General features: G+C 37.6%; 1 protein-coding gene across 1 annotated transcript in view; it reads left to right on the top strand.

Annotated features, from left to right (window-relative positions):
• Nucleotides 1–2,602: 2,602 nt before the first annotated feature.
• The window catches only part of CCDC93 (coiled-coil domain containing 93), a 38,991-nt gene continuing 15,629 nt past the window's right edge, over nt 2,603–25,964 (top strand). The window contains exons 1-12 of the mRNA XM_068687288.1: nt 2,603–2,854; nt 3,807–3,920; nt 5,651–5,745; nt 8,166–8,277; nt 11,944–12,042; nt 12,764–12,820; nt 15,138–15,238; nt 15,996–16,035; nt 17,229–17,321; nt 17,793–17,843; nt 18,115–18,201; nt 23,544–23,660. Coding sequence (XP_068543389.1) covers nt 2,813–2,854; nt 3,807–3,920; nt 5,651–5,745; nt 8,166–8,277; nt 11,944–12,042; nt 12,764–12,820; nt 15,138–15,238; nt 15,996–16,035; nt 17,229–17,321; nt 17,793–17,843; nt 18,115–18,201; nt 23,544–23,660 — 1,008 coding nt within the window. The 5' untranslated portion in view covers nt 2,603–2,812. The remainder of the gene's footprint in view (nt 2,855–3,806; nt 3,921–5,650; nt 5,746–8,165; nt 8,278–11,943; nt 12,043–12,763; nt 12,821–15,137; nt 15,239–15,995; nt 16,036–17,228; nt 17,322–17,792; nt 17,844–18,114; nt 18,202–23,543; nt 23,661–25,964) is intronic.

The raw sequence follows: 25,964 nt of genomic DNA on the forward strand, positions 1-25,964 counted from the left end.
AGCCCATCCAAAGGACCCTATACCAAAGGACCATTATGCAGGAGTTATACTTATTTTATTGTATTTTATCTATCATGCAGAACTTACAAAAAAAAAAAAGTCTTATCATAGAGACCATTGGAAAATTACCTAAGCCTATCTGATTATTTATCTAACTTCACCTGCCTAAAGATGAGTGGAGCCCTTGCTGTTGCTGTCACTACTCTACCTCCTCTTTTAATTCTTGCTATGACAAAAAGCAAGTATGTGCTGAAAGATACAGTGAAACCTGACTGCTACATTCAGACTTGGTGACCAAGTTTGTTGCTGCCAGAAATCCAGGCTGAACAGCAAAATAAAACTTGTGGTTATAAAAAGTGAGGAAACTCTTTAGTTCAGCTTCATGGGGTCAAGATGAATGAAACTGAAAAATCAAGACAGCATTGTTCAAAGCAGCTGCACCAAGAGCCAGAATGTGGCTGACCTTCACAGATCAAAAAAGAGCAGGGAAGGGGAAAACTACGACTAGAACTGAACCTCCTACATATTTGCAAGTACAAAATCTAGAGATCTGAGGGAAGGGAGGTTTTCCTTTTTACACTGTATCCCTCTTGGGACTTTTTTAAAACCTAATTGGTATTTAGAAGATTGATTATCTGAATGTCATAGGGGACAATGACTCTGAATAATCAGGTGGATTTGCATCACAATTAGGTATCAGAAAGCAAAGCTTCTGTAGACTATTTTATTGAGTTTCAAGTAATCAAAGTTGAGTTGTAATGACAATAGAGATGCATTTTGTATTTTCATGCCTAGCCATGTATCAGGCATAGGAAAATTTCAGCCTCCACTGCAAAGGTGAAAAATGTTTCCAGTCCTCATGATCACATAAACAAAGAGCAAATTAAAAGAAGTATATCACTTTAATCAGCTTTGTGATGTTGGGTATCAATGCATGAGTTTTAAAGTCTATAGGACTTTGTCAGCCATCTGCCTCCTTTTCTTTACTGTGCTTCAAAAAGCCAGTAAAACAGTAAATTTTCCAGAGTAGGTTTTATCCCTCCCTTCTCTGATATGCAGTTAGCACTTAAGCCTCTAGTTCATGCTGTCTTCTGCTTTTTATTTATCCTTTCCCTTTAACATGCTTCTTTGGAAAGGACTTTTGTGACAGTATCATGGCTCAAAAATCTTGTTTCTAAGTTGATGCTTCTTTTCAGTAGTTGTACTACAATCTGTGTAGGCCAATGCCTTGAAAGGTCCCATCCATCCCAAACACTGCTTCCATTCAACTCTTCTTCTTGTCCCTCTGCTTTGTCTCAATCTTTCTCTCCATGACAAACAAATTAGAGCCTTACAGTTCTCTCTGAGTAGAAAGCAGACAAAAAGCAGAAAGCATGTATTGCTCTGGTGAGCATGTTAGCCTCTGGGGCTGCAAAACAGTTTTCTGCAACTCTAATTAAGACATGGCCTGTGGTTATACCAGGATGCAGGCTGAGCCAGTCTGGCATATTTTTGCTTTTATTATTATTGTTTTGATCACTCTGTCACAGAAGCAGTCAGTACGGACTTGCTTGTGTATGCTCTGCTGCCCTCCAACGGATGGAAAAGATGATCTCGCATGGCTTTTTTTGTTCCTTCACCTCCCTGAGATGTCTCTAGTTGCAGCCTAACACAGAATTTATTTCTGATAATGGTCTGTGTATGGCAAAGAGCCTAGAAACTGAACACCAGGGTAAATTTGAAGAGAGAAATACCATCAGGTATTTCTGAGGCCGTAGTCAACAAGAGAAGCTACCCTGCCTCCAAGCTGTGGACTAGTTTACTTATGGGCTGTTATCACCCTGCAAATCCTTGTGTATCCACCTAACTTTACTCATGAGTCCAAAGTGCAGGCTGGGTGTTAGGAATTGGTGTCTGAAAGCAGCTTTCCAGCTCCTGGCCCTGCCAATGCTCTTAGTGCTACTGCTGGGCGACGGGACGCCTGGCTTGGGCAGATCTAGTGCTTGCAGATCCACTTCTGAGCTTCTAATTTCATCCACTGGACCTGCCAAAGGAATATACCAGAGGAATATGTATTCCAAAGGAATATCCAGCAGCCAAGGTGGTTCAAACCCACGCATGGGCCCCAAATGAGCCCCATGCTCTGTGGACAGTCGCTGCAGAGGCAGCACCAACCTAAGAAGAGTTCCTGAGGAGGAAGACCCATCCGCAGGCCAGAAAATATTTATTTATAGCAGCCCGCCGCGGCTGCTACTTCCCTGACCGCCACCAGGCTACAAACGAGGGGTGGAACCGCCTAGCAGGGCACGAGGCGTCTCTCAGATCACACCTCTCAGCAAGCTGCCAGACCGCCCCCTTTCAAAAATAAGAATTAAGGGGGAAATACAAAATAAATAATTAAATAAAAAAAAAGAATAAACTCGATTCAAACAGCGGTGCCAGCGACATGACGCGATCACCTCAGCCCGCCGCGGGCACGGGGGCACCCGGGGGCTCCCCCAGGGGCGCTGCGGGCGAGGGGGGGGGGCAGGGGCGGGGCGGCGCCGCGGCGGTTGCGCTCCGAGCGGTCACATGAGGCGCCGGGGAGCCGCGTAGCCCCCGCCCTCTTTCCCCCACATTCCCCCCCCCACCCTCCCCTCTCGGCCGCGAATGGCACGGCCCGGATGCGCTTGCACGCAAGGAGGGTGCGGGCGAACCATTGAGCGGGGGCGGGGGGACCCGGCAGCTGCCGGCTGGGAACACCCCGTGCTCTCGGGCGTTTGAGGGGAGGGGTGGGGGGGGGAGGAGGAGGAGAGTGGACGTGACAGGCGGAGCGGCCGGACACCGGAGGGCCATGGTCGGCCCCCGGGGACAGGAGAGCCAGGGCCCCCAGCAGGTACCGTAGCAGCTCCCTTCCAGCCCTTGCCCCGCCGCTGTGAGGCCGGCACCGGCCGCGGGTGGGCCCGGCCCCGCGCCCTCCCTGCCCCTGACCCCATGAGGGGGTCCCGGGGGGGGGTGTGGGGGTGCCGGGCTGTGCCCTGTGGGGGGCTTGGCAGGCGTTAGCGGGCTCCGGGGAAGGGCGAAGCGGCCCCCTTGGGGTTATTTTTCCCCTTTTCGTTTCCCTCAGAGGGTAAATGGGGGGGCTGTGAGGTGGGAGCCCCCTCAGGACTGTTGGCCAGCGCTGGCCTTGGGCTGAGAGCTTGGGTGCGCTGCGCCTCTGGTAAGGCACGAATATTCTGGTAGCTGGGGGGATTCATCCTATGCCACGGCGAAAAGGCACTTCACCAGAGTGTGCTGGTAAAGCTGTAGGGCATTGGAACTATCCAGGCTACTCATCTAGGAAAAAAAAAAAAATAAACCACCGAAATCTAATTTAGTTTTTGTTACCACCTTCCTTTGAGTTTGCTTGAAATTGCATTAGTTGAAAGGTGGAAATCCACAAAAAAAAATATCTACCTGTTTTTGTAAAAATATTACAGAAGTGCTGATGTGACTGTATTGTTTTGTGAACCCCGAAATCGAAAGAGATGTGCAAAACAGAGAATAAATGAGCTGTTGTATGGCCACAGGAGCAAAAACTATCAAGTGTGAGGCAAGCTGTGGACCTGGAGTTTGAACAGCAAAAGCAGATTAAAGTATTTAAATGTGTGGAGAAAAAAAGAAAAGTGAAATTTAATCCATGCAGAAATGCGTTACGTATTTAATGTTTTTCAGTTTAATGACGGAATTGTTAATGGAAGTCTAGGGTTTCCCTGATACATCTCCTGTGTTAGGATAAAGCCTGGGAAACATTCACTGGAAAAAGGGAAGAGAAATACTGAATTAGTGTTGCATTGTTCATTTGTCAGGTTGAAACAAGAGAAGATGAGGAACAAAACATCAAGTTGACTGAAATTTTGGAACTGTTGGTGGCTGCTGGGTATTTCCGAGCAAGAATCAAAGGGTTATCACCCTTTGACAAGGTAAGACCAATGCAATACTTTTTAAAAATCTTTTTTTTTTTTTTTTTTTTTAAGTATACATGGCTTATTTTTTTCCAAGTCAGTTTAACAATTCTAGTTGATTTTTTATTTTTCTTTTTTTTTAAAGACACTTGCAATGCAAGAGGCTTTTCTATGTAAATGATTCTGCAAATGAGCCCCTTTGAGACAGTTCTCCTCTGTCTTGTAAAACATTTTTATGCAGCAAGGCCTGTTTTAAAAGAGACAGTTGCAAGAGCAAACAAATTGCTGATGTGCTTTTCTGTGTATATTATGGCTTAAGTTGGAGTCGTATACAGGGAACTTTGCTCCTCTCTGAATTGCATTTAAAATTGCGAGAAAATATTTGGAGATAGCATAATGCTTTTTAAAAAGAAGTATTTGTTAATTAGAAATGAGGAAGGATTTGGCTTGAGAGGCTTTGTGAAAGAATGGAATAGCTCACTTAGTGAGGTTATTCTGGGGCTGTTTTATGTGTCTTTAGAATGTCACGTATGTCAACCTTTCATTGTCCTAGACAGGAAGTATGTGATACCAACAGGGAGCAGAGTTCAGGCTGAAAAGAGACTTCTGAATTGTTCTGGTGCTGACTCTGTGAGAAATTCCTGAACCAAGGTTTGACAACGCAGAACTATGGCATAGTCTTTAAATGGACACTTCTGTTTTCTGCTCTTCCTTCCAAAGTAGCACAGCCCTGCTTTGAAATACAATTTTAGTTTCCACATCCTGCGTGGGGTTACTGACCTTGGCTGTTAAGGAGACTGTGCACACAGACATAAAGTAGTTTCAAGGAGACTGCCTTAGGATGGGATGTTGTTGCACTTATGTCTAGAAGTGGATGCATCAGGTTTATACTTGCCTAAATATAATTGCAAAGTTACCATTTCATGACAATGCTCAACCTTTACAAAAATGTGTGTTGCTATTGAAAAGGAGCTGGCTGCTAATATAAAAAGGATACTGGTTTAACTGTTTTAGACTGGAATGTGAGAGGCCTATAGGGTATTGCGAGGTTTTCTAATACCCAAATTTGGTGTGTGACATGAAGTTATTCCACATTTAATCCCTTCTTTATGATCGTTGTCTTTGCATACATTTAGGTTATCTTGCATATGTTTTTGTAAGGTTGTCATTAAATGTTCAAGTAGTTTAGATAATTGATGACATGGCTCGGGAGCTTAAATATACTTGAGGATCTCTATAGGAACAGGGTCTGAGACAGATTTCTATAGAGTTAGAGATTTCCATTACCATGTTTACACCATGCCTAGCAGTTGGTGTTGCAAATGTCAGCAAGCAAAGAATAACAGTAACAATAGTATTGTTAAATATATGAATGCAGAAATTATGATCCTTTATAAAATTTTGATGTGGTCAGTTTTTAAAAGATTACCATGTACTACTACCTTGTATTACATGTGTACATAAATATTTATCCCATAACTATTTTAAAACTAATATCTAAGGCTCATAGAGTAACTTAGAGTATCACTGATTGTTCTGGCTTTTTTCCACTCCTCTTGTGCATGGATGTCATAAGTAGAAGTTGATATATGCATTCTATCTATATGAATTTCAGTCTCTGTATAAGAGTACTGAGGATGGAGAACTTCCGAAGCTGTAGTTTTAAAATGAATAAAGCCTTTAAGATATGTTTGTTTTTACTTCTTCAGATTACAGTGGAACTAACCATGCTGTTGCTCCTTTGGTAGGTTGTAGGTGGCATGACGTGGTGTATCACTACTTGCAACTTTGATATCGACGTTGATTTATTGTTTCAGGAAAACTCTACTATTGGTCAAAAAATGTAAGTTGTTGAAATGACAAAAGTGTTATTTTTGTCTTCCTTAGACAAAGAGAAAGGAGGGGGGAGAATTACCTGATATTTACCTGTTTATAACAAAGTCAGAGTTTTTCCTGCTTTTTGAGATCATCCATTTTCAAAACAGTCTGTGGGTTTCTGGATTGCTTAGGCTGTTCCATGAGCTGCAAAACCAGAAAGAAGCTTATTCCAAAAAAGACAGTTACCCCCTCTGCAATGCCATGTCAGTGCATCCCTACTAAGCAGTGAAAGCATTTATGTGGCTGCACGACAAACTGGATTGGGAACTGATCCAGCTTAAAACCTACCAAATAAAAAGGAAAATAGTTGTAACGTGAATCAGTTCCTGGCTCCGGTTCTCTGTGCAGCTGCACAGATGCTTGTGCTGGCACAAGAGGATGATGCAGAGGCCAAAACAAAGGGCAGAGAGAGACCACGCTGCTGGAAACTGGGGAATGCAACATTAGAAGACCTTCCTTGAGTTCTCTGTATCTGCTATGTTGCTGTGTAAATAACCTTTGGTTCTTCTTTCTGGTTTTGGGTTGGAATCAGAGGCATCAGCAAATGGAATCTAAATTGCTACCAAAACAGTTACCTGCTGTGATGTTAACCTGATGAGATCATTTTGGTTTTATGTCATTTCTTATGCATGGAACTTAACTGTAAGCCAACCAATTCCTCTATTAGGGAAGGCTGTAAAAACCACTTATGCTGAGAATGGGGATAATTCAAAACTACATTATTTTTTTGTTTCTGTGATGAGCCATAATTAAAGCTTGCAGGAAGTAAGAATAGCCTGTCAAATTGCAGTTGCATGAAGAGACTTATTTCCTCAACATATTTGGAAAGAACATCTTCCTGTGCTGTTTTCTCAAAAGTCATTTAGCATTGGCAAGGCTTTAACACATTTAAAAATAACGATTTGTTGCTTTTCCATTAAATTTAGAAATACTCAAATCATCATAGCTAACTACATAAAGCATTGGTAAATATACAAAATTAAATTTAGATTGAATGAAGATGGGGGTAGCGTGGTTTTGGTTTTAACTGCCAAGAAAATGTTTCTTATCTTTAAGAACAGCTGAATAGGAAATAATTAAGTTGTTCTGAAAATGTTTTTTTATCTTTCCAGCTGACTGTATGTAAAACTGGTGAAACAAAAAACAGTCTATTCCCCCAGAACAGCAAAAATGATTTATTTATATTCAAAGTCACACAAGCATAGTCAATTTCTATGGTCTGTAATGTTTAACTGAATGATGTGTCAGTGCTTCTGTGATCTCAAGATAAGGAAAACTTAAGTTGTGTTTTTTCAGTATTGTTCTGAAAACATTTTGATAGTGTGTTACTACTTAATTGTGTCAACTATTAGAAATGTTGAAATAAGCATGGAAATAAATTAGGAGATTTTGCATCTGTTGGATTAAGTAACATTTAACTACATTTGCTGAGCATTTAATTACACTGCTGAGAGACAGTGCTGTTTCTGTGTAGTAGAATATTAGTGTAGCGCTGTAGTGGAAACTGTCTTAGAAGCGTTCTGTCAGATTTTCACGTCTCTTAACAAGTGTAAATTTTCAGGCTCCATTCCCAGGCTCTGGTCTGTCTTATCCATCTCACTCCTCACTTATTTTTTCAGAGTACCAGTTATCCCTTGGGGCAGCACATAATATCACTGAGGACAATACTGGACCACTTAATTATTTTCCTTCTTGGAAAAATAATTCTAATTTTTGCAAGTACAGTGTTCATCTCCAGTGCTGATACCTGTTTTTAAAATGTGCTTAACAGTAGACAGCAAAAAAATGCCTTGCCCTAAAATGAGGGATTCTGTAGAAGCAGAATGGTGTTCTTGTAGATGAAGGCCTTTTGTTAGGGTAACCCTTTCATTTTACCAGCTCTTACCTGAACTGTAGAATGGGATGGTTGCTGGCAAATTTGGTTTTATTCACTTCAAACCAGAACCATATGAAGTAGACTATGTGCTTACCTGTTAGATGCAACACACATTTATACTCATAAAATTTCAGTAGTGACATTGAGATATTTTGGCAGTTTTATTAAGCAGGCTTTTAAGTCCTTGAAAGTGCATATCTTAGTCTTTCTTAACATATCTTAAAGCTAGTGTTTTCATCATGCATGCATATATTATATCTACAAACACCTTTTCATTTCATCTGAGATGATGAGGGTTTTAATTAGCTCTTTATGGACTGATAATAAATAGCACAATGTAAAAGCTATTCTGTAAATGCGTTTGATTGCTTTTCACAGCTGTGTACAATGTGCAATGGAAGGCCACTAGAGGGAACCTTCTAACTGCTAATTGTGTTTGCAAAAATCGTTTGAAATTTACAAAAGAAAAATGAAGCATAAATAAATTTGTGGTTTTCTTTTTATAATAGTGCCTTAACAGAAAAAATTGTGTCAGTATTGCCAAAAATGAAGTGTCCTCATCGTTTGGAACCACATCAGATCCAGGGACTGGATTTCATTCACATATTTCCTGTTGTACAGGTAATAGTCAATATTTTGCTGAGAAAGGCCATAGCATTTGCATAAAGATATTAACAAAGATTTATGTTATTGTTTGGCTCTTTACTTAATTTTGGAATAAGTAATGACAGAGTAGTTCAAATAAATGCTTTTGGAGAATTGAGTGGTGTTATAGATGATCCATATTTAAGAAAAACACAAACTAAATTTTTTGAAGTGGACTCATATTGTGCCTCTTGCAGAAGTTAAAGAAACTGAAATTTAAGCTTGTTTCAGAACCTGGTAATCTATTTTGTGAAACTGGGAAATAGAACAAGTATCGTACAGCCTATCTTTAAGCTTACAGAGTAAGGTATGCAGGTAGTGGCACAAACAGCAGGATGTCAATAAAATGAAAGCCAGCTGGGGTTGTTTCTTTAAACATAATTAAGCATTTCTTTTCTTCCCCTATTGGCATCAGTTGAAGACTGGGTAAAAAAAATAAATTCCTCTGACATGTGATCCCGTTACTGCGTATTTGTTGAGCAATACTAACTGACTGCATGCACGCTCACAGTTCTTCAGTTTATTAAGGTTGAAGCTAACATGTGATATGTTGCGCTTGTGTGGTATCTAAAGAATCCTTGGTATGCTGTTATCGTTCTTCAGATTTTACTTTCATCTGCACACAAGAATGTAGCCCTGATAAATAGGGAAAGTGAAGACAGGTCAGCAAGCTTTCTCATTAAGTATCTTTTCCTCTTTCCTGTGGAAGAGTGTAGCAAGGAAGAATTTAATCAAATTCTACTTTGTAAGAAGTGGGGAAAACTTCCTGTTGTCTCTTTCTTGTTATCTTGTAGTGGGAGGCTCTGGAGGAAAACCACACTTAGCTGTCTTTCCCACAAAAAAAAAAAGTGTGGTGTATGCTACTGTAATAAAGCTTTCAAGCTGTGCTCATGCTGCCTAAAGTGGGAAGTTTGTGTATTGTCAATGTGAGTTTTTGCTTCTAAACTTGTAACTTTCTACCAAAAGAACCCTACCCTAGATTGATCTCTTGCTCTGGTCAATTTAAAACGGTAATATACAGCTACATTTATAATATGTAAGACTTATCTCATAGGAAAAATAATTCCTGTCCTAAAGTAAAGATGTAAACTATTTCTCCTGTTGTAAAAATATAGCATCAGGAATTCTTTTCTGTGACCTGACTTGTCAAAAATTCTGGTTAGAGATACTACTTTTGAAAAAGAAAAATATGTGGTTTTGAAGCAGGAAGGAAGACAGCTTCTGGATTTCTGTGATAGCAGTGATTCTCAGTCTTCATAGCTGGCCAGTAGGCAGTATATCTAATCCATTCTTGGTGAAGAAGAGTTTCTTAATGGCCTATGCCTTTTTTTTTTAATGTGTAGAGGATCTTTTTCAGGGAACATGGCTTTCCCTGTATTCTAGAAGACCGTGTAAGATCTATGATAGGCCTGCTATGGTGTGTAGGAATTCTGTATTTGGTAATGACACTTGACTTGATGCTGTGTTAAATTCAAGATTCTGCTTACTGTCTAAATTGCAAGTCAGTCCCCAGATGATACGGAAGCTTTTTCCTTAGCTCGGCTCTGTGTCCCAAAAACTCTTCCACTGTGCAAGTTAGTCCAGTGAACTTGATGGCAGGAATTTAGCTGAATTCTCCTCTACAAGAGGAATTGAGATTGAGCTGGCTCACTTCCACAGACTGTAGCTAAATAAACAAAAAATAGACTTTAAAAATGGGAACCCAGTGAGCAGATCCAGTTCTGTTCTTCCTAGTAACTTTTCTCTGCAGACATAAGCAAAGTTATGTACAAAATTTTGTGTTGGAATGTGTGCTGTAATTAATAGCTTCTGTTTTCAGCTCCCTTGTTGTCATTGTAGTCCCATGGCTTTCCAGGGATTCACAGTTGTAGTGCAGAAAACTATTGCTGGCTCAAACTTGGATCCCAAGTATGATCCGATCTCTGATGTGACCTGCTGCACAGGCTGTCAACAGCCCACAAGATTTATCTTCTCTAACATTATTTAAAGTGTACTTGAGTCTCCTGTGGCTTTTTGTGTGGTCTTATAAATGTCTGAAGAAATGTATTTTTTTCTTACACAGGCGTGTGGTTCTTCTTGAATGCTTCATAGGCTTAAAGATGCATCTTTTCATGGTGTTGCTGTAGTTTGTGGAAAAATATTAATATCTATAACAGGGAAATTTGATAGAAATAAGCATATCCTAGCTGTAATGGCTTCCACCTGGGGTACAACCAATATTAATGGGATGAGGTCATGTCCTAAATGGTGTCCTGTGCCATGGACTGATGATACAAGACAGGTTCTGTATTGGTTTCCGGCACAGGGAGCTGATAACACTTTCTGTTCAGCTTGCAGTTGTGTCAAAATCCAGCCCATCTGGCCCATTCAGACTGTTAAAGATGGGTGCTGTGAACAGTTGAAGCTTGCTTTGTAGAAGGATGCCCAAGGACTGTAAAAAGACCATGTGGACTGTTTAGTTGTTTGTTTGAAATTATGTACCCAAGGATGGCATCTTTGGAGTAAAGAGGGGTTTTCCTGCTTGCGTGCAGAGTTTAATCATGCTTGTTTACATGCTGCAAATCTAATACTTCCTGGAATTGAGGGATATATTACATTCTCAGTATGGCCTGTGCAGGAGAAAGACAGCATAGATGGCTTGTGTAGCACAGCAGGGTTTAGAGTTTTTGAAGTATAGAATTATGGGCAGCAAAACGTAGAGACTATAGCTGAGCTCTTGGTCTGGTGAGTTTTGAGGTGTGCTGGCTTTTCTGTGGTGTACATAAAAGTGAAAAGCCAGAAAATTAAAATTTTAACATTTAAAGATGCAAGCTAAAAGAACCATTTTTAAAGTGGTCCACATCTATTTGTATTTCACAGTTGCTCATTGCTTTAATTTTTTATAATAAATCTAGTTGAACTACAAATATTTGGATTACAGAAATCCAAATAGGCGAAATTCTAATGATCTTTGCTTGTAGTTGTAAAGATTTCATATGTTTTGTTTATGAATTGAGTGCTATGAATTCCTACTAGCTGAGGTTTGCAATATTTTTTTCCATACTTATAAAAAATATACTGAATTGCTTTTATATACTAATATATGGGAAGTTGTAGTGCAAGCTAAATATAGAGGAAATCGTGCAAGAGCATAGCTAATTCTGTAATATACTACTTCTGAATAACTATTCAGAAAAGTTGCTTTTGGAGTACCAGGCCCTGTTCCAAGAAGTGTTTAAGGAAAGGTAGTTTTGTTCTTTAGACTGATGAATCCCACGGTAGTATGAACTCTGTTGATCTTTGAGGTTTGCGTAGTTCAATATATTTCAGCAGGATGAAGAATGTTTGTTTTACGTATAAAATTCTGAATATAAGGATAGCCTTGTGAATTCTTAAAATTTCTTACTAGGTATGTGATTTCTTCTTTTGTTATCTTTTTAGCCCATAGAAGAATAGCAAGCATGAAGCTTATATAAAAGCTAGTTTTGGATCATTTTGTTAGGAGTAGATCCCTCAGTTATATGCTTAAACATAAATGTTTGTTTGTGTGCTTAAAATGCGCTTTTAGCTTTTATCATGTATTAAAAGCAATTATGAAGCAATTTGCTGTTCGCTGCTGTTGTTATTCTTCCTCTTTCCACTGACTAAAAACTTCTTTTTCAGTGGCTGGTGAAACGTGCAATAGAAACAAGGGAGGAAATGGGAGACTATATCCGGTCTTACTCTATATCACAGTTTCAAAAGACACACAGACTTCCAGAGGTAAGATCAAAGCCAGTTCTTTTTTCTATTACAGTGTGTCAAATGCATAGGTACAGTGTTAGCTTCACAGCTCTGAAAGCCAGCATGGATGCACAAGAGTTGTTTAGACTATGTTGATATCCATCAGGCTATGGGGCACTATCCCTTTGTTAATAGGGCCTAGAGGAATCCATGTACAGATTCAGCTGGGGTTAAAAAAAAAAAAAAAATTCATTGTGACAGAAATTTATAGATGTTAGTTAACTTCTTGCTTGGTATTTGCCCTAATTTTTCAGCAATATTTGTTAATTCTCTGTTGATGTTGCTTGCCAGGTAGCTTGTTCCTGGAGTGCATGTAGAGCTATGCAGTGTATCCTAAAATGATAGGGGAAACTTCTCTTTCACACTAAGCTTGTCCCAGCTTTTTTTCTTTTTTTTTTTTTTTCCCTGTAGTGTAGTAATGGTTGGAGGTTCCACTAATGGGCTGGGATGGCATTTTTGTCAGGTACTATACAAACAAAGAACAGAAAGACTGCTGATCTGGATATGGTTTTAAAGACTTACCTACCTATCTGATGAGAGAAGCAAGTACTTCTCTGTTGCTGGAAATCACTAGCATTTCACCAAACAATTGGTCAGCTCAGTTAGAAAGCATTTGAAAAATTTGCTAAACTCATTAAAAAAATAAGTTGAGAATTAGTCTCCATTCTTTGTATTTTTGATCACTTCTTATATTTTGCAGGATGATGAATTTATGCAAAGAAAAGAGAAGGCCGTCAAAACAGTTACTGATATCTTTGTAAGTACATTATTTTTTTTATGATCGAGAAGCAAGCAATTTTTGTAATGAAGTCACTTTGCTGAGGAACAGAAGTAGTTTTAGGACTCAGTTCTTATGTCCTAATAGGTTGGTTTTTAAAGTGTACTCTATTAATGTCTTTATTCAGGTGAACCCTTCTGAAAAGAAGGAATGCAATCTGCTAGCAGCATGCATTTACCTAGTAAATAGTAGCTCTGTTTGGTTGTCTTGTCCAAAGTCTCATCGTTCTTGGTAGGGTTTTCCTTACATGTCTATCAGCATGTTTTGTAAAATTGCTTTTCAGAGGTCAGAGAATTACACAGAAAAGGTGAAATAGGTACAGGTATGCCAAATTGGGTGTTTCTTTGTTAATTGAAGAGAGTGAGTTCCCTTATCTGGTATGCTGGGGCTGTTGTTTTGACATTCATAGATTGTGGCCCTGGAATCAGCTGTGCATGTTACCATATTACCCAGCCTGGGGAATAATTCCATATTCAGGGTCCAAGAAAGGAACAGATAATGGAAGACAAGGTATAGTCTGGTTTGATACTGTTTTATACTGCTCAGCTGGCTTGTGTGAGTATCTCTGAATAGCTCTCCTGGCTTTGAGCATGCTGGCTGCTCTCCCCAGTTTGTATCTATCTGCAGAGTTGATTTGCTTTTGATGTGCTTTTCCTCTGGATTACAGATCTCTAGTATTTAGGTACATCTTCACGGTAGAAAAAGTTTTGATGTTCATCATTGCTCAAGGTATCAGACAAGCACCTTTTCACTAAATATATGAGCTCTGTCAGGATTATAGCCTCTCCTGCTGGCACCTGATCTTCTTATCAGAAGATTAATTCATGAGATCTTTTAAGGTGTCAGCACGTGAGTGCAGTCTATAGGAAAATGCACAGGGAATTTTAAAGAGAGAAAGTACGCAAGCTTTTCTGTCTGTCCATAGGAACTAGAAGAAAGAGCATAAGCTCAAGACTCTTCTGCAGGTCACCTTTAAATCACTGTGCATTGGAATTGGAAGAAAAATCAACTTTCCTAAAGGAGAGAACCAGCAAGAATGAAAAATTAGTCTGTTGTATGAATTCATTATTAGACCTGGGGTCTAAGGACCTACCTCTTCTCAAGGGGACAATACAATGAGATTTATGGTCATAACCAGGTCTAAAGGTTAGAAAAGGGAATATTAAATATCAGTAATGCTTACTGGGATAAGAAGTACTGCTACTGAATGGTGAATACCTAGTAAACAGATTCTGTTGCAGTGTTGTTTTTTTTTTCAAGTACTCGATTATCTCATACCAAGACTAAGGTTTATGGTATGATGTCTATTCTTTCTATAGAAGGTATAGCACACAATACCACCATAAAAGCTGTAATTATTTTTGATTTCTATTACTTTTCTGTGAATGTTAAAGTACATGTTAGGAGAGATTTTTGATCATAAAAAGCATGTTCATTGTGATGGGCAAAAATGTAACAAGATTTAATAATTAGAAACAAAGATAATAGAAATTCAGGTTGGAAATGATGTAAAAGTTGCAGAGAATAACTAGCAAATCCCAGAGAAACTTGCCAAGAAATACTATTTTCACTTGTTCAGAATCTCTACTTTGGGATTACAAGTCTCGCTCAAACAGCTTTCAATCTTTTTTAAAGTTTATGGTTCAAGAATTGCTTGTTGAAAATCATAGTTCATGTTGTGTAAGAAATCATATCAAGCAAAAAATGATGTTTTATTTTCCTTTACAGTCTTTGCAACTTCTTGCCTTTAATCTTTTGTCATGTGCGAATATAGTTAATAGCTTGAAGTCAAGCATATATAGGAAAAGCACAAGCTTTTCATTGATTTCAGCATTTGTTTTAGTAATATATTTGTTTTAACCATTTTAAGCCTGGCCATCAGAGGATTCTAAGTTATTTGAATGTGAAACAAACCAAAAGGGAGCAGACCGTTCCTTTTTGCTGTTGGCTCTTTGGTCATGATGATGATGACTTTCTTTGCTGTGATGAGGGCTGGAATTCCCTCTCAGGAAAAAAGGATGAGAGAATATGTCAATCTAATTGATTCGGTTATAATTGAACTGGTTATAGTTGTTTTTTAAACATGGAAAGACGGATCCTGTAACAAAGTATTTAGAAATAAATTTAGTAAGATTTTATTGTGTATTTCCAAAAAAGATGAAGTCAAGGATGTTTATTTAGTAAATATATTGAGTTGGAAAGCAACCAGTGGTATAGATCACTCTAGATAACAATGCCACGCTTCTTTAAAAATAAATTATTTCTACAAGCTCTGAATTCATTTACTGTCTTGCAGGAGGTTTACAAACCCCAGAGAAAGTATAAGCGTCAGAAGGGAGCTGAAGAACTGCTAGATGAAGAATCTAAGGTTCATGCTACGCTTTTGGAATATGGCAGGTGAAAGATTTCATTTGATTGACTGTTTTATATTACGTCTACTTAGAAGTATTCCATATAAAAATTGGTGTGGTGGTTTCTTTAATACTACTTGAGAATCGTACTGTTTCATATTTACTCGAGTTTGGTTTCAGACTTTGTGTACTCATCCTGTAAATTCCTTGGGAACTGGAGAGTCATATATGTGTAAAATGCCTGATACAGTGGGAACCCACTTTCTGACTTTGTCCCTTTTAGCAGGTTACATTTATTGAACATACTTGTTCTTTGCTCCATAAAAATAGTTTATCTATCATAAAAAAGTATATCTTTTAAGATCTGAATACTGTGCTTCAGAAAGAAGTTGCAGATTCATTTTTTAAAAAAAAGAAAAGAGTGGTTTTCTGGGCCAAAGATTGCACTAAGAATATCATAAGGCCTTTCCTGAGTTCAGGAGCTAACAGCTCAGGATTAATTTCCAAATGGAAAGAGAGCATCACTTCTTCCTTCCAGTAACTTTACATGACAGTTTTCTAGGCACAGTCTAAATTTGCAGATCATAATGGAAGAGTAGATTGATTTTGAAATTATTCTGTAAATATGCTGCACTACCTGATTATTTAGTGTATTTGAAACATTCCAAAACTAACCTGAACCTGACTTCATATATATATTTTTTAAATAATCCAGTTTTTAGTGCATTTTTGTTTAAAACTGATGGAATTTTAATTTATTTGTGGAAGCTGGAAACAGTAATTCTTTCCTGTTGTTGTTTTAGGAGATACGGATTTAGCAGGCAAGCAGGAAAAACAGAACAGGTAAAAAAAAAAAAAAAGTCCACCTACCTACCCACTCATTCCCAACTGGATGTCTGTGTTAATGACATATCCTGTCTGCTACATGAGTAATGAGTATCTTTTAGCTAAGTGTTCCATGATGTGGTCATTGAAGGAGGGGAGTGGTGGTGTTGTGTTGTACTTTTCTTTTGAAAGAATTGCACTGCTCAGTAAGAAATTTTGCAGCCATTTATTGCATAACAGGTTGTTTAATGTGAAAGAGAAACATGATACCATGCCATGAATAAGTCATGGTGCCTTTTGAAAAGCTGGATTCTTTCCTATGCTTTTGATGACAATGGAATCATAAGCTATCTTAGAATATTTGCAGTGTCATTATTTCAGTGCAGATACTACTTTAGGTACAAGTTTTATTATAGACAGAGATGATGAAGAAATGCATCAATTATGTCATGGACTCAGCAGTAAATTGAGTATGTTAAGGTTGCCCTTTACTCATTACCTCAATATTCCACATACAAATTTAGCATTTACAATTTATACATGGAGATGTCTCCAAATCTCAGCGTACCTCTTTTTTCCTCAAGGTAACTGCCAGGCTGTGGTAATGTTTTATCGAGTTCATTTTGTTTGTTCTTCAGCTTGACTGTCTTTGAAATATATATTGCAGCCATCATGTTTGTTGTGTGAATTGAGTCACCAGTAAGGCAGAACTAGAATGTGAATTAGATTAGTGATGCAATGGAAAGACCTAGAAATTGAGTTTGTCTGTCCCCAATTCTTGTTACTTTAGTGGTATAAATTCCTGTGATTAAACTAGGCAATGGTACGCTTTTTTAATGTTGCGTTTTTATCATGCCAACGTTGTTATTAAAAAAGAAAAAACGTTGGTCAAAAATTACAAGTTTCCCGTCTATAGCAGACATTTTGGTTTAGACAATTGCCTTGTGTAATTGGTAGTTTCCAGAAGAATATGGAGTAAGGGATCTTTGCCCCAGATGTGTCTGTAGCAAGCGAGAGATGCTGTATCAAAGACCTTCTGAATGCTTTTGAAATCAGTGAGGGATGGCATGAAATGGAGCGTGGGGATGTCCTGGTAGCTGAAATGTAATTATAAAAACAGATAGATTGTGTTCCATTTTTCCTTCCCGTCTGTATTAGCATTTTAGATTACATGAACTAGATATAATACTTTCTTAATTTCTCTTTAAAAGGCTGAAGATAAAAAAATTGTGCTACCTTCAGGGCTTGCAGCATCAGGAAAAGCTGAGCCTTGTGATGAAGATGACCTTCAAGCTGCTGAAGAGGTGTGTCAAGTACTGAAGTAGGCATGGATGTAACTAACTTGGATGGAGGGCAACAGTTACCTCTGCTGCTCCTTCCTCTGTTGGAAGGAAAAATTAGGTGCTTAGCTGAAGGGAGAGTTGCTTTCCAGAAGAGTAAGGAACTTGAAATCAATGTACAGGAGTTAAATGTTTATCAATATTCAATGCAAGAAAAAAAGGTTAACTTTGGTTTTGGAATTTAAACATTTTTAGGAGGTCAATTTTTGGCTTGATAATGGGATCTGAATACTCTGAGTTAGACTGTACTTTTATAAAGAATTTTCCTTTATTTGGTAACTCCATCCATCTCTGAATTAACTTTCATAGATTTACTGTCCCATTACATTCATTAAAATGCATGTTACACATTGTTAGTTGTATACGTATGCCACTGTCAGTAGGCAGAAGTTAAATAAGATAATCTTATCTGTAATACTTCATATTTTGTCCTAGCTTCGCATTAAAACTCTGATGACTGGAATGGCTGCAATGGCAACAGAAGAGGTAAGCAGCATCTAAAACTGATACAGCTTTGTTTAAATTGTTGTTGGTTACGTTTTAGTGATCGCTGTTCAAATTCATCATCACAGGTGTTTCCTACTTCATTGGGCTCTATAGCACATTAATATATGGTTATAGGGGCGATTTTTGTCAAATATAAAAGTTTTCTATATTTCTGTTAACATTAGAGTTTGGGAAAATTGCTATATAAAAAAACACAGGCAGTTCAAAAACTCCAAATGTCTTTTTTTCTTTTACTTTAATACCCTTGCAGGGCAAATTGACAGCAAGCACGGTAGGACAGATAGTTGGCCTCCAATCAGATGAGATCAAGCAAATAGTGTCAGAATACGCTGAAAAGGTAAGTGTTACCTGGTTGTGATTTACCAAATCATGTTTGATTACTAATTAATTTAAGCTTCTAAATTAATCGCTGTGATTCTCCTAAAACAACACTGTTCCATATATTCTGTGCATGACAGCACAGTCAGGATTCTGGGAAGTGTTTTAATTAGATTTAAATATGCACAAGCTTTTGGCATGAAAGCACATATTCCTTTATTGCATATATGAATAGTTTGGCTGTTAAGCACCTGCTTAAACTTGCTCATGAATAAGGAAAGGCCTGAGCAGATACCTATTGAAACCAGGGGTCTGAATGCATTTTAAAATGTTAAACGTTAGGCGCAGGAATAGGATTCTGCAGGAACTGCTGAGGCAAAAACCTAGGCCTCCTCCACTTGGACTGTTAGACACTGTGATCTTACTTGCGCTGGGCACCATTTATCAGTCATGTGCTAGATCCCTCATTCTGAATCTGGTATTACCAAAAAACAAATCTTTGCTTTTTTAAGTCAAAGCAATTAGCTGTGTCTATTTGCTCCATTCATTGTGTTCAGCAGTGATTATTTTCTTTACAGTAATGTGAGGAAGAAATCTGGCTCTTGGAGCAATTAATACATATAATACATCACTGCCAGTTATGAGTTATAGGTCGCTCTTATTTGTCCAATAGTCTTCTCATATTTCTTCCTTTTTGTTGACACTTATGAGGTATGGAGCTTTCCCATTTGGGAGATAAACCCTATAACTCAACAGAGTCTATAGCAAATTCTTGGCCTTTCTTTATTATAAAGGATTGGAAGAACAGAAGCCCAGGGGTCATATTTCAATGTTACATTTCTTCTGTTCTGAGAGAAGGCAGCAAGACCTTGACTATTACAGTAGAACAATGATTAATACTCTGGGAAGTAAGAACTGATTCAAGTCAAACCAAAAATATATTGCTTCTCAGATCTACTGGATATGATGGAAAAGAAATGCTCTGTGTGTGTGTGTGCATACACCAGGAAAAGAGAATTAAAGATGTTATCAAACAGCTTAATAAAGCATCAACAATGTTTGGATATGGTTCTAATAGTTTTAACCCCTTTGACGTACTCCTACTCTGAAGAAAAAATCGGTTCTTATTTGTCAATCAAAATCTTAATAGGTTTCACAGGCCCATTTTCAGTGCAGAAAGCTGGCAAACAAAATTCTAGATCTGATTTTGCCATATGCCAGGACTGTGCTTACAAGATGGTGTTTTTGCTGGAGATCAGTGCGTAGTTTTCTGCATTTCCCGTCCTTTCTGCTGCTATGTTAACTTGCTTGGTAAATTGGATGGAAAGTTTCTAGTGTTGTTCCTCATTTTCTAAAAAAAAGTCTTGGCAGAAAATTGTTAACATGGCTTTTATTTGCCTATCCATCACCAGCTTTTTAAGGACAGTTATTCAAAGTAGTTTTTACTGTGCTACTTGCAAATTCTCAGAGGAAGAATCCCCACACAACAAAGTTTTGCTAGGAGTAGAACCAGATGAAGAGCTAGCTTGTTCCTTGTTAAAATGAGATGGCTGTAACTAGAGAAATGCAGCCTCAAAACTACACCTTTCAAAAATGCTTGAAGAAACATTTTCAGAAGTGTTAAATGGTGTTCACAAATTGTTTTCATATCATGAGGAGTTGACTTGGAATATTTTTGGACTTCTCGATTTGTATATCAGACACTATTACCCACCCTACACATTGGATCAGAGTAGCATAAAATAAGCATCTCAACCATTTAGTGTGGTTAAAGTTTGTTGTTTAAGGAAGATACTAAATGTGTTATTTATTAATTTGTTGGCTTGCAGAAACCCTTAAAGGTAGGGTGAGATTTGGTTATTTTTAATGTGGGTTCCCGAGACTCAGGAAAGTGTCAGGGAAAAATGATGGCAAATTACATTGAAATGACTGCTAAGGATTTAAGTGGAACTTGACTGAAAACAGATTCTAACTGTTAAAGAGTTAGAGATTGCTTTTGTTTTCCCAATGGGCTTCAGATATTTTCAAATTGAGGCAACTGTGATGGAGTTAAGTCACCTCTGAAGCATATTTAATGATAGGAGGTGGCTGAAAGCAAAGAGATAAAGTTTACTGCTACAACATTTGTATCTTCATGCAGAGACTCAATATTTCTTCCTTTAAGAAGCAGGCTGTTAAAGTCGTTATTACTAGCCATTTATTTTGGCTGGCAGTCTAAGAGCTGCGAATAGATTAGCAATACTGATGAATATAAAACATCATTAATTTTGGGTTTTAACTTACAAAATTATGTCTTGCAAAGTGAGGTTTCTGGATAATATTTAACTTGTTTATTTTAATTCACTAATTCTTTTGGGGGCAGTTGGAAGGAACATGGGAGGAGCGCAGAAGTGAGCCTATACCTACCTGCCAATTAGTGGGGATACCACAAGTTGACTGAAAAGTTGGAGGATGTATCTGTTCAGTGCTTTTTGTCAAATGTAATTGCAATTCTTCTGAGCTACAGCAGCAAATTGATAATCTTGAACAAGCAGAGACACTAATGCTTTCTAATGTCAGCTACTGGGACAGTCTAGTAAGAGACCAGGTAACAACAAACATTGTCAAAAGCAAAGTAGCTTCTGTAATGTGCGCTTTCTTCCCTCTATGCTGAAAGTTTCATTTTCTCCAGTAGTTGCAAATCAGTAACAGTTCAGCAGTAACTGTAATGCAGTAGTGTTGCTGCAGAGCAAATCCTTTTTAATTTTCACACCGGAAAGATTTTTCTGCAGAAACCTCTGTATGTGATGGTTATTTCCCAGTTTCAAAAGCAAGCTTTAGCAGCCCATTTCTTGAGGCATGGCCTTTTCTTAATAAATCATCAAGAATAGTAGTGTGGAAACACTTTTCTTTTAGGTTCCCAAGAGGTTATATGTGAGGCAGAAAATACTTTTAACAATGTACTTAAAGCAAGCATGTTTTAATGATGTCCTTTTAAAAGCATGCCTTCGTAAAGGAAGGAGAATCTTGACACTATTGTAGGAACATCATGGGTGCATTGTGAATGTAGCTTCCATAGTAACCGATTAAATTGCATCAGTAACACATGTTCTTTTGAGTTTTAAAGATCAAACCAGGGTTGATTGCCTTTTTTTTTTTTTTCCCAAGAGCATGGAGCACAGGACAAGAACACAGAATTTGAGGAACTAAGTGTTCTTTGTTTCTCACATATTCAAGAGAAAAAAAAAATATTAGGACTATAACAATGTGAATTGCCTGAAAAAGTAGAAGTTTGTTTGTAGAGACAGCAAAAACTGTTTTGACAGTGCTTGCTAAAAAAAAAAAAGGGGGGGAGCGTTAGGCTTTGGCTGTTCTTTGGGATATATTAACAAAAAATACAAAAATGTTTTGTCTCTTTATATTCTTAGATATTAGTTTTATTGTACATGGCTGACACCAAAATGCAAGTTAGAACTACTTGAATAGACTAAATGTCATCAGTCTGCAACAGAAGATTATGACTAAAATAATTATAATATGCCCTACAGACTTAAATAAATAAATGAGAGAGAAATAAAAAAAAAATTTTTTTGAATATCCCATCAGATGTTCTTCTACACACATTTCCAAAATAAATGGACATGTTAAAACTGTCATGGAAGCAAGTCTAGCATTTGTCAGTTTTTGTACTGAAAAGGATTTTTTTTTTACAGAAAAGCAATTTAGCATAAGCTGGTGTTAAAATAGGCTTCCTGCTTTCTTCATTGTGTGCACATTTCAAAAGGAGAAATAGTAAATTCAGTGCAGGTTTAGAGTGTTACTTGTCACTGCAGAGCACCAGTCTTTAGCTTGTGATCTGTGAAGCCCCTGATACTTCATAGACTTCTAGAGGTCTGTATCAGGAAATTAAGCAAGCCAGTTTACCTTTTTCAGTAAAATTAAATTTGTAATATAGAACTTTGCACTGTCACTGAAAAAATAGTGGTGTCTACAATCAGAAAAGTAAAAAAAAAAAAAAACTCTTAATAATGAAGTAGAATGTTTTTTTTCAGTTTTCTGAAGCCGCTAGAAGACTAACACAGAAACCAACAGGAAAAGCAATACTAACTGTATTCGCAAAACAACATGGTTGTGTGTTAAGATACATGTTGTGGTTCACTTTTAGTGTTGTAACTGAGGAGTGTGGAGGAGTATTAAGGAAAAACAGATCACTTCATTCAGCAGTAGGTGTTTTTAATGTCAGTATTTAATCTTGTATTTTTTTACGTCATTCCTGCCTAGTAGGCACTAACTGAGAAGGGTGCAGTGTTGGTGTCTCTGCTCGTGTCTGTTCTGCCAAGTTAATTTACCCTTCTTTCGTCATTGGTCTGCTCCAAGATGGGCATCAAAGGAGATTTTAGTCTGTCATCTACCAGTCATAACACATAAGTAAATTCTTCACTTATTTGAGAAGAAGATAACATTTACGCCAAGTGTGTTGTATTGCTTTTTGTGGATGAGATACTCTGTTTTCCTCTTCTGTCTTCAGAAGACCCCTCTGCCTTTCCTGTGCTTGTAATAGAAGCTTTGATGCTATGTCTTAAAGCTTCCACATGAGGCACCAGTATTTAGTCTCACTGCTGCAGTTTGTGTTTGATGTATTGACTTTTACTGTGCACAGTTGTCAGCAAGCTGTCATGAAAGCTTTGATATCTTCAGCACAAGTTCATATGGGTTAATATATAATTAATACAGTAAAATATTTATTATTATTAATATATTAATTGCTCTTTAATCTACTGCAAATATACAATTTCTATGATAGATGTTAGTCATGGTAAAGTATGTTTCTGGCAGATTTCCCTTCAAAATTCAGAGAGAACAGCAGAGTGGATCCAGATTGTTGTCTTAATTATGTATTTGTGAGACACTTTCTTGGCAATGCAAGTAGTTTTAAAGACTAGTGTCCATAGCACAGAAATACATAAAAATAAAAGCTTAGAGAGGTAAATGTAATTACCACATTGTAATTATGTCAGTCAGCATACTGCATGTAAACCAGTATTTCAGAATCTACAGACACAAACGTTTAAGGCTTTTAAGAATTATGGATTTACGTGTTGAGGTATGACATTGATATCTCCAATTGAAGAAGTTCAGTAAATACCACTTAAACACTTGACTACCTTGCTTTACCTGATACCTCTGGGATATAACTTGTTTGGCTCATTTCTAGTCTTTGTACAAGACAGATAGGTGAGTTGTTCTTCCTGTTGGTTAGTGGGACATGGCCCTTGATAAGGAAATATCATAAGTGTATCCCAGTTTGGCATTTCCTTAGCTACTGTAGAAGTGAAAAGTAATGGTTTGAGTTTCAACAAGCTTTACTACTCTTTATTTTAGCAGTCTGAGCTTTCTGCTGAGGAGCGACCAGAAAGGCTTGGAGCTGCCCAACAGCACAGAAGGAAGGTGGCATCTCTGAATAAGCAGATTTTGCAGAAAACCAAACTCCTGGAAGAGGTAAGTATTATGTGTGTAACAAAGAAAACATTGATAAATGTGGTTGATCACCAAGTTTATACCATCCAAAAAAGATTTGCAAGCTATCTTTTCTACCAGCAATTTGTCATGTTCAACATCCATTTCAGCATCTCTGAATGTCTTGCTTGCACATTTATTACTAAGACAATGTGCCTGGTTTCATATTTAAAAAAAAAAAAAAAGATAACCCTGTGAGGGAGGGGGCTAGTTGATCAAAAGATGTTTTTAGTTTTGTACACCTCTTTGGAAGATGCTCTGTGTGCTTTTTCTGCATTTGGCTTGATAGCTATGACGCTGAAACTGAAAACAGTCTACTCAAGAAACAAATTAGGAAATTGCTCTAAAATACGTTTCATTCTTCTTTAGGCTGATGGATTTTTACTCTGTATGCCCCATCTGCCAAAACCAGCATTTTTTTAAACAGTAAATAACACTAAAATTATTATTTGCATTATTAGTTGAATGTGTTTTGTCACAATTCCTCTTCATTCTAGAGTGAAATGTTAGAAAGTATTACGCTATATTTATTGCGATACACTGAAATTAATTATAGAAGTTTTTTTTACTTGAATTTGTATTATTTCAACACTTCAGCAATATGAATTTTCCATGTCTATTTCAAATGCAACTTTGGTACCTGGTCAAAATGATGACTTAATGCTAGGTATTGTCAATGTTTTATTACTTAAATGCAGGCTGAAGTGTCAGCCTTTCAAAACTATAACATGGCCTTATGAACAGCTAAATTCTACGTGAATTCCCTTGTAGTCCTATATAGGCTTATTTTTCTGTTTTGTTTCTTTTTTTTTTCCTCATTGAAGTAGGAACATAAATTACAGAGTGTGATCTTAAGGCATTTCAGAAGTGGGGAAGGTAGGATGTTCACTGTATCCTAAGTCATTACTGTAGAGTGGAGGCAGATGCAAGCACTCTGAGCTTGCTGGTTGCAGACCTGTTCCAAATTAAAAGCTGTGCTGTCATGACTGGCAACAGTTTGGTACTGCTCTGTGATAAAAGGGCATGTTCACTTGGGTTTAAAGATGTTCTAATACGGTTCTAGAGATTTGGAGTAGATGTTGGCTTGTGTCCATCAGCCCACATCCGTCTGCAGTTTTTCTGCAGACAGCAGATGTTCTTGAGGAATGCTCAGTTTGAACGTACAGATACTGGAACAGCGCACCACAGCTCTTGTCCTTTACCCGCTTGTGAGAGCTCTTCGTGTTCTTGGAGACAATTAGCTCCATATGAATTTGGGGAAGGATCACCTAGGTATGTTTATATTGTAGCATTGGAGAACTGCAACAGCTAGCTCAGGTTTAAAAAACAAAAATTTTGATTTTGCAGTAGCACACTGATCTCCAGCCATGCTGTTTGCTTGATTATTTTTTAATTTTTTTTTCTAGTTGAACAGTAGGAGAGGCTGGTATACGAACTTAGCAGTTGTAATTAGCTTTTGCAATTATTCTGTGTTGTGCCTTTTATAAGCTTGGAAAGCAGGAAGGATCCCCTGGTGTCTGTGTAAATACTGAGACGTTCAAAAGATTTTTTTTTCTGGAGCAGATGGTTCTGATATTCTACAGAACTGTAGTATAGTGTAGTTGCTGGATTAGTAGCACAAAATATTCCTTTAACTTGATGCATGATGAGTGGATTACATTTTCATTTCTGGTGCAAGTCATTTCCTTTACCAGTTTTCCTGGCATGAATGTATTTGCTTGCTTTCCACATACTACTGAGAAGGTGGCAGTTTGGGGTGGGGTGAAATTGAGGTTGTAAACAACAAAATGATAGTTCTTACTTAATTAAAAACTACTACTGGCCAAATGAACTTTGTATTCACAGGAAAACTTAAATATTTCAGGGGTCTTATAATGTTCTTTCTCATTTTTAAGAATTGAGGGCCGTTTAATTCTATGTTGCTTATTTATAGTACATAAGTCTGTTATTTTTTAAGGTAAGAAAAGTACTAATAGCTGTGCAAGCCAAATACAATCCTTTTAATCACTTTAGTAAAGTAAAAATGTCATAGTACTGTGTGTGTGTGTATATATATGTATGTATTTTTTTCACTTGCCAAAGACAGATTTTGTGGAGTAAGATAGAAGTTAAAAATCAGTGACAGTCAAGACCTCCTTTTAAAAGGTGTCTGTGAAATTCTGTCTTCAGTACTGCCATTATTGATTAAATTCTGGCAAGAGTTCTCATATCAAGTGGTTCTTTAATCTATGTCAAATTTCATGAGATGTGAACTTCAGGTTTAAATTACTTTCTTTTTCAACTAGT

This window comes from Anas acuta, chromosome 6, assembly GCF_963932015.1.
Source record: "Anas acuta chromosome 6, bAnaAcu1.1, whole genome shotgun sequence".
In the NCBI taxonomy this organism is placed as follows: Eukaryota; Metazoa; Chordata; class Aves; order Anseriformes; family Anatidae; genus Anas; species Anas acuta.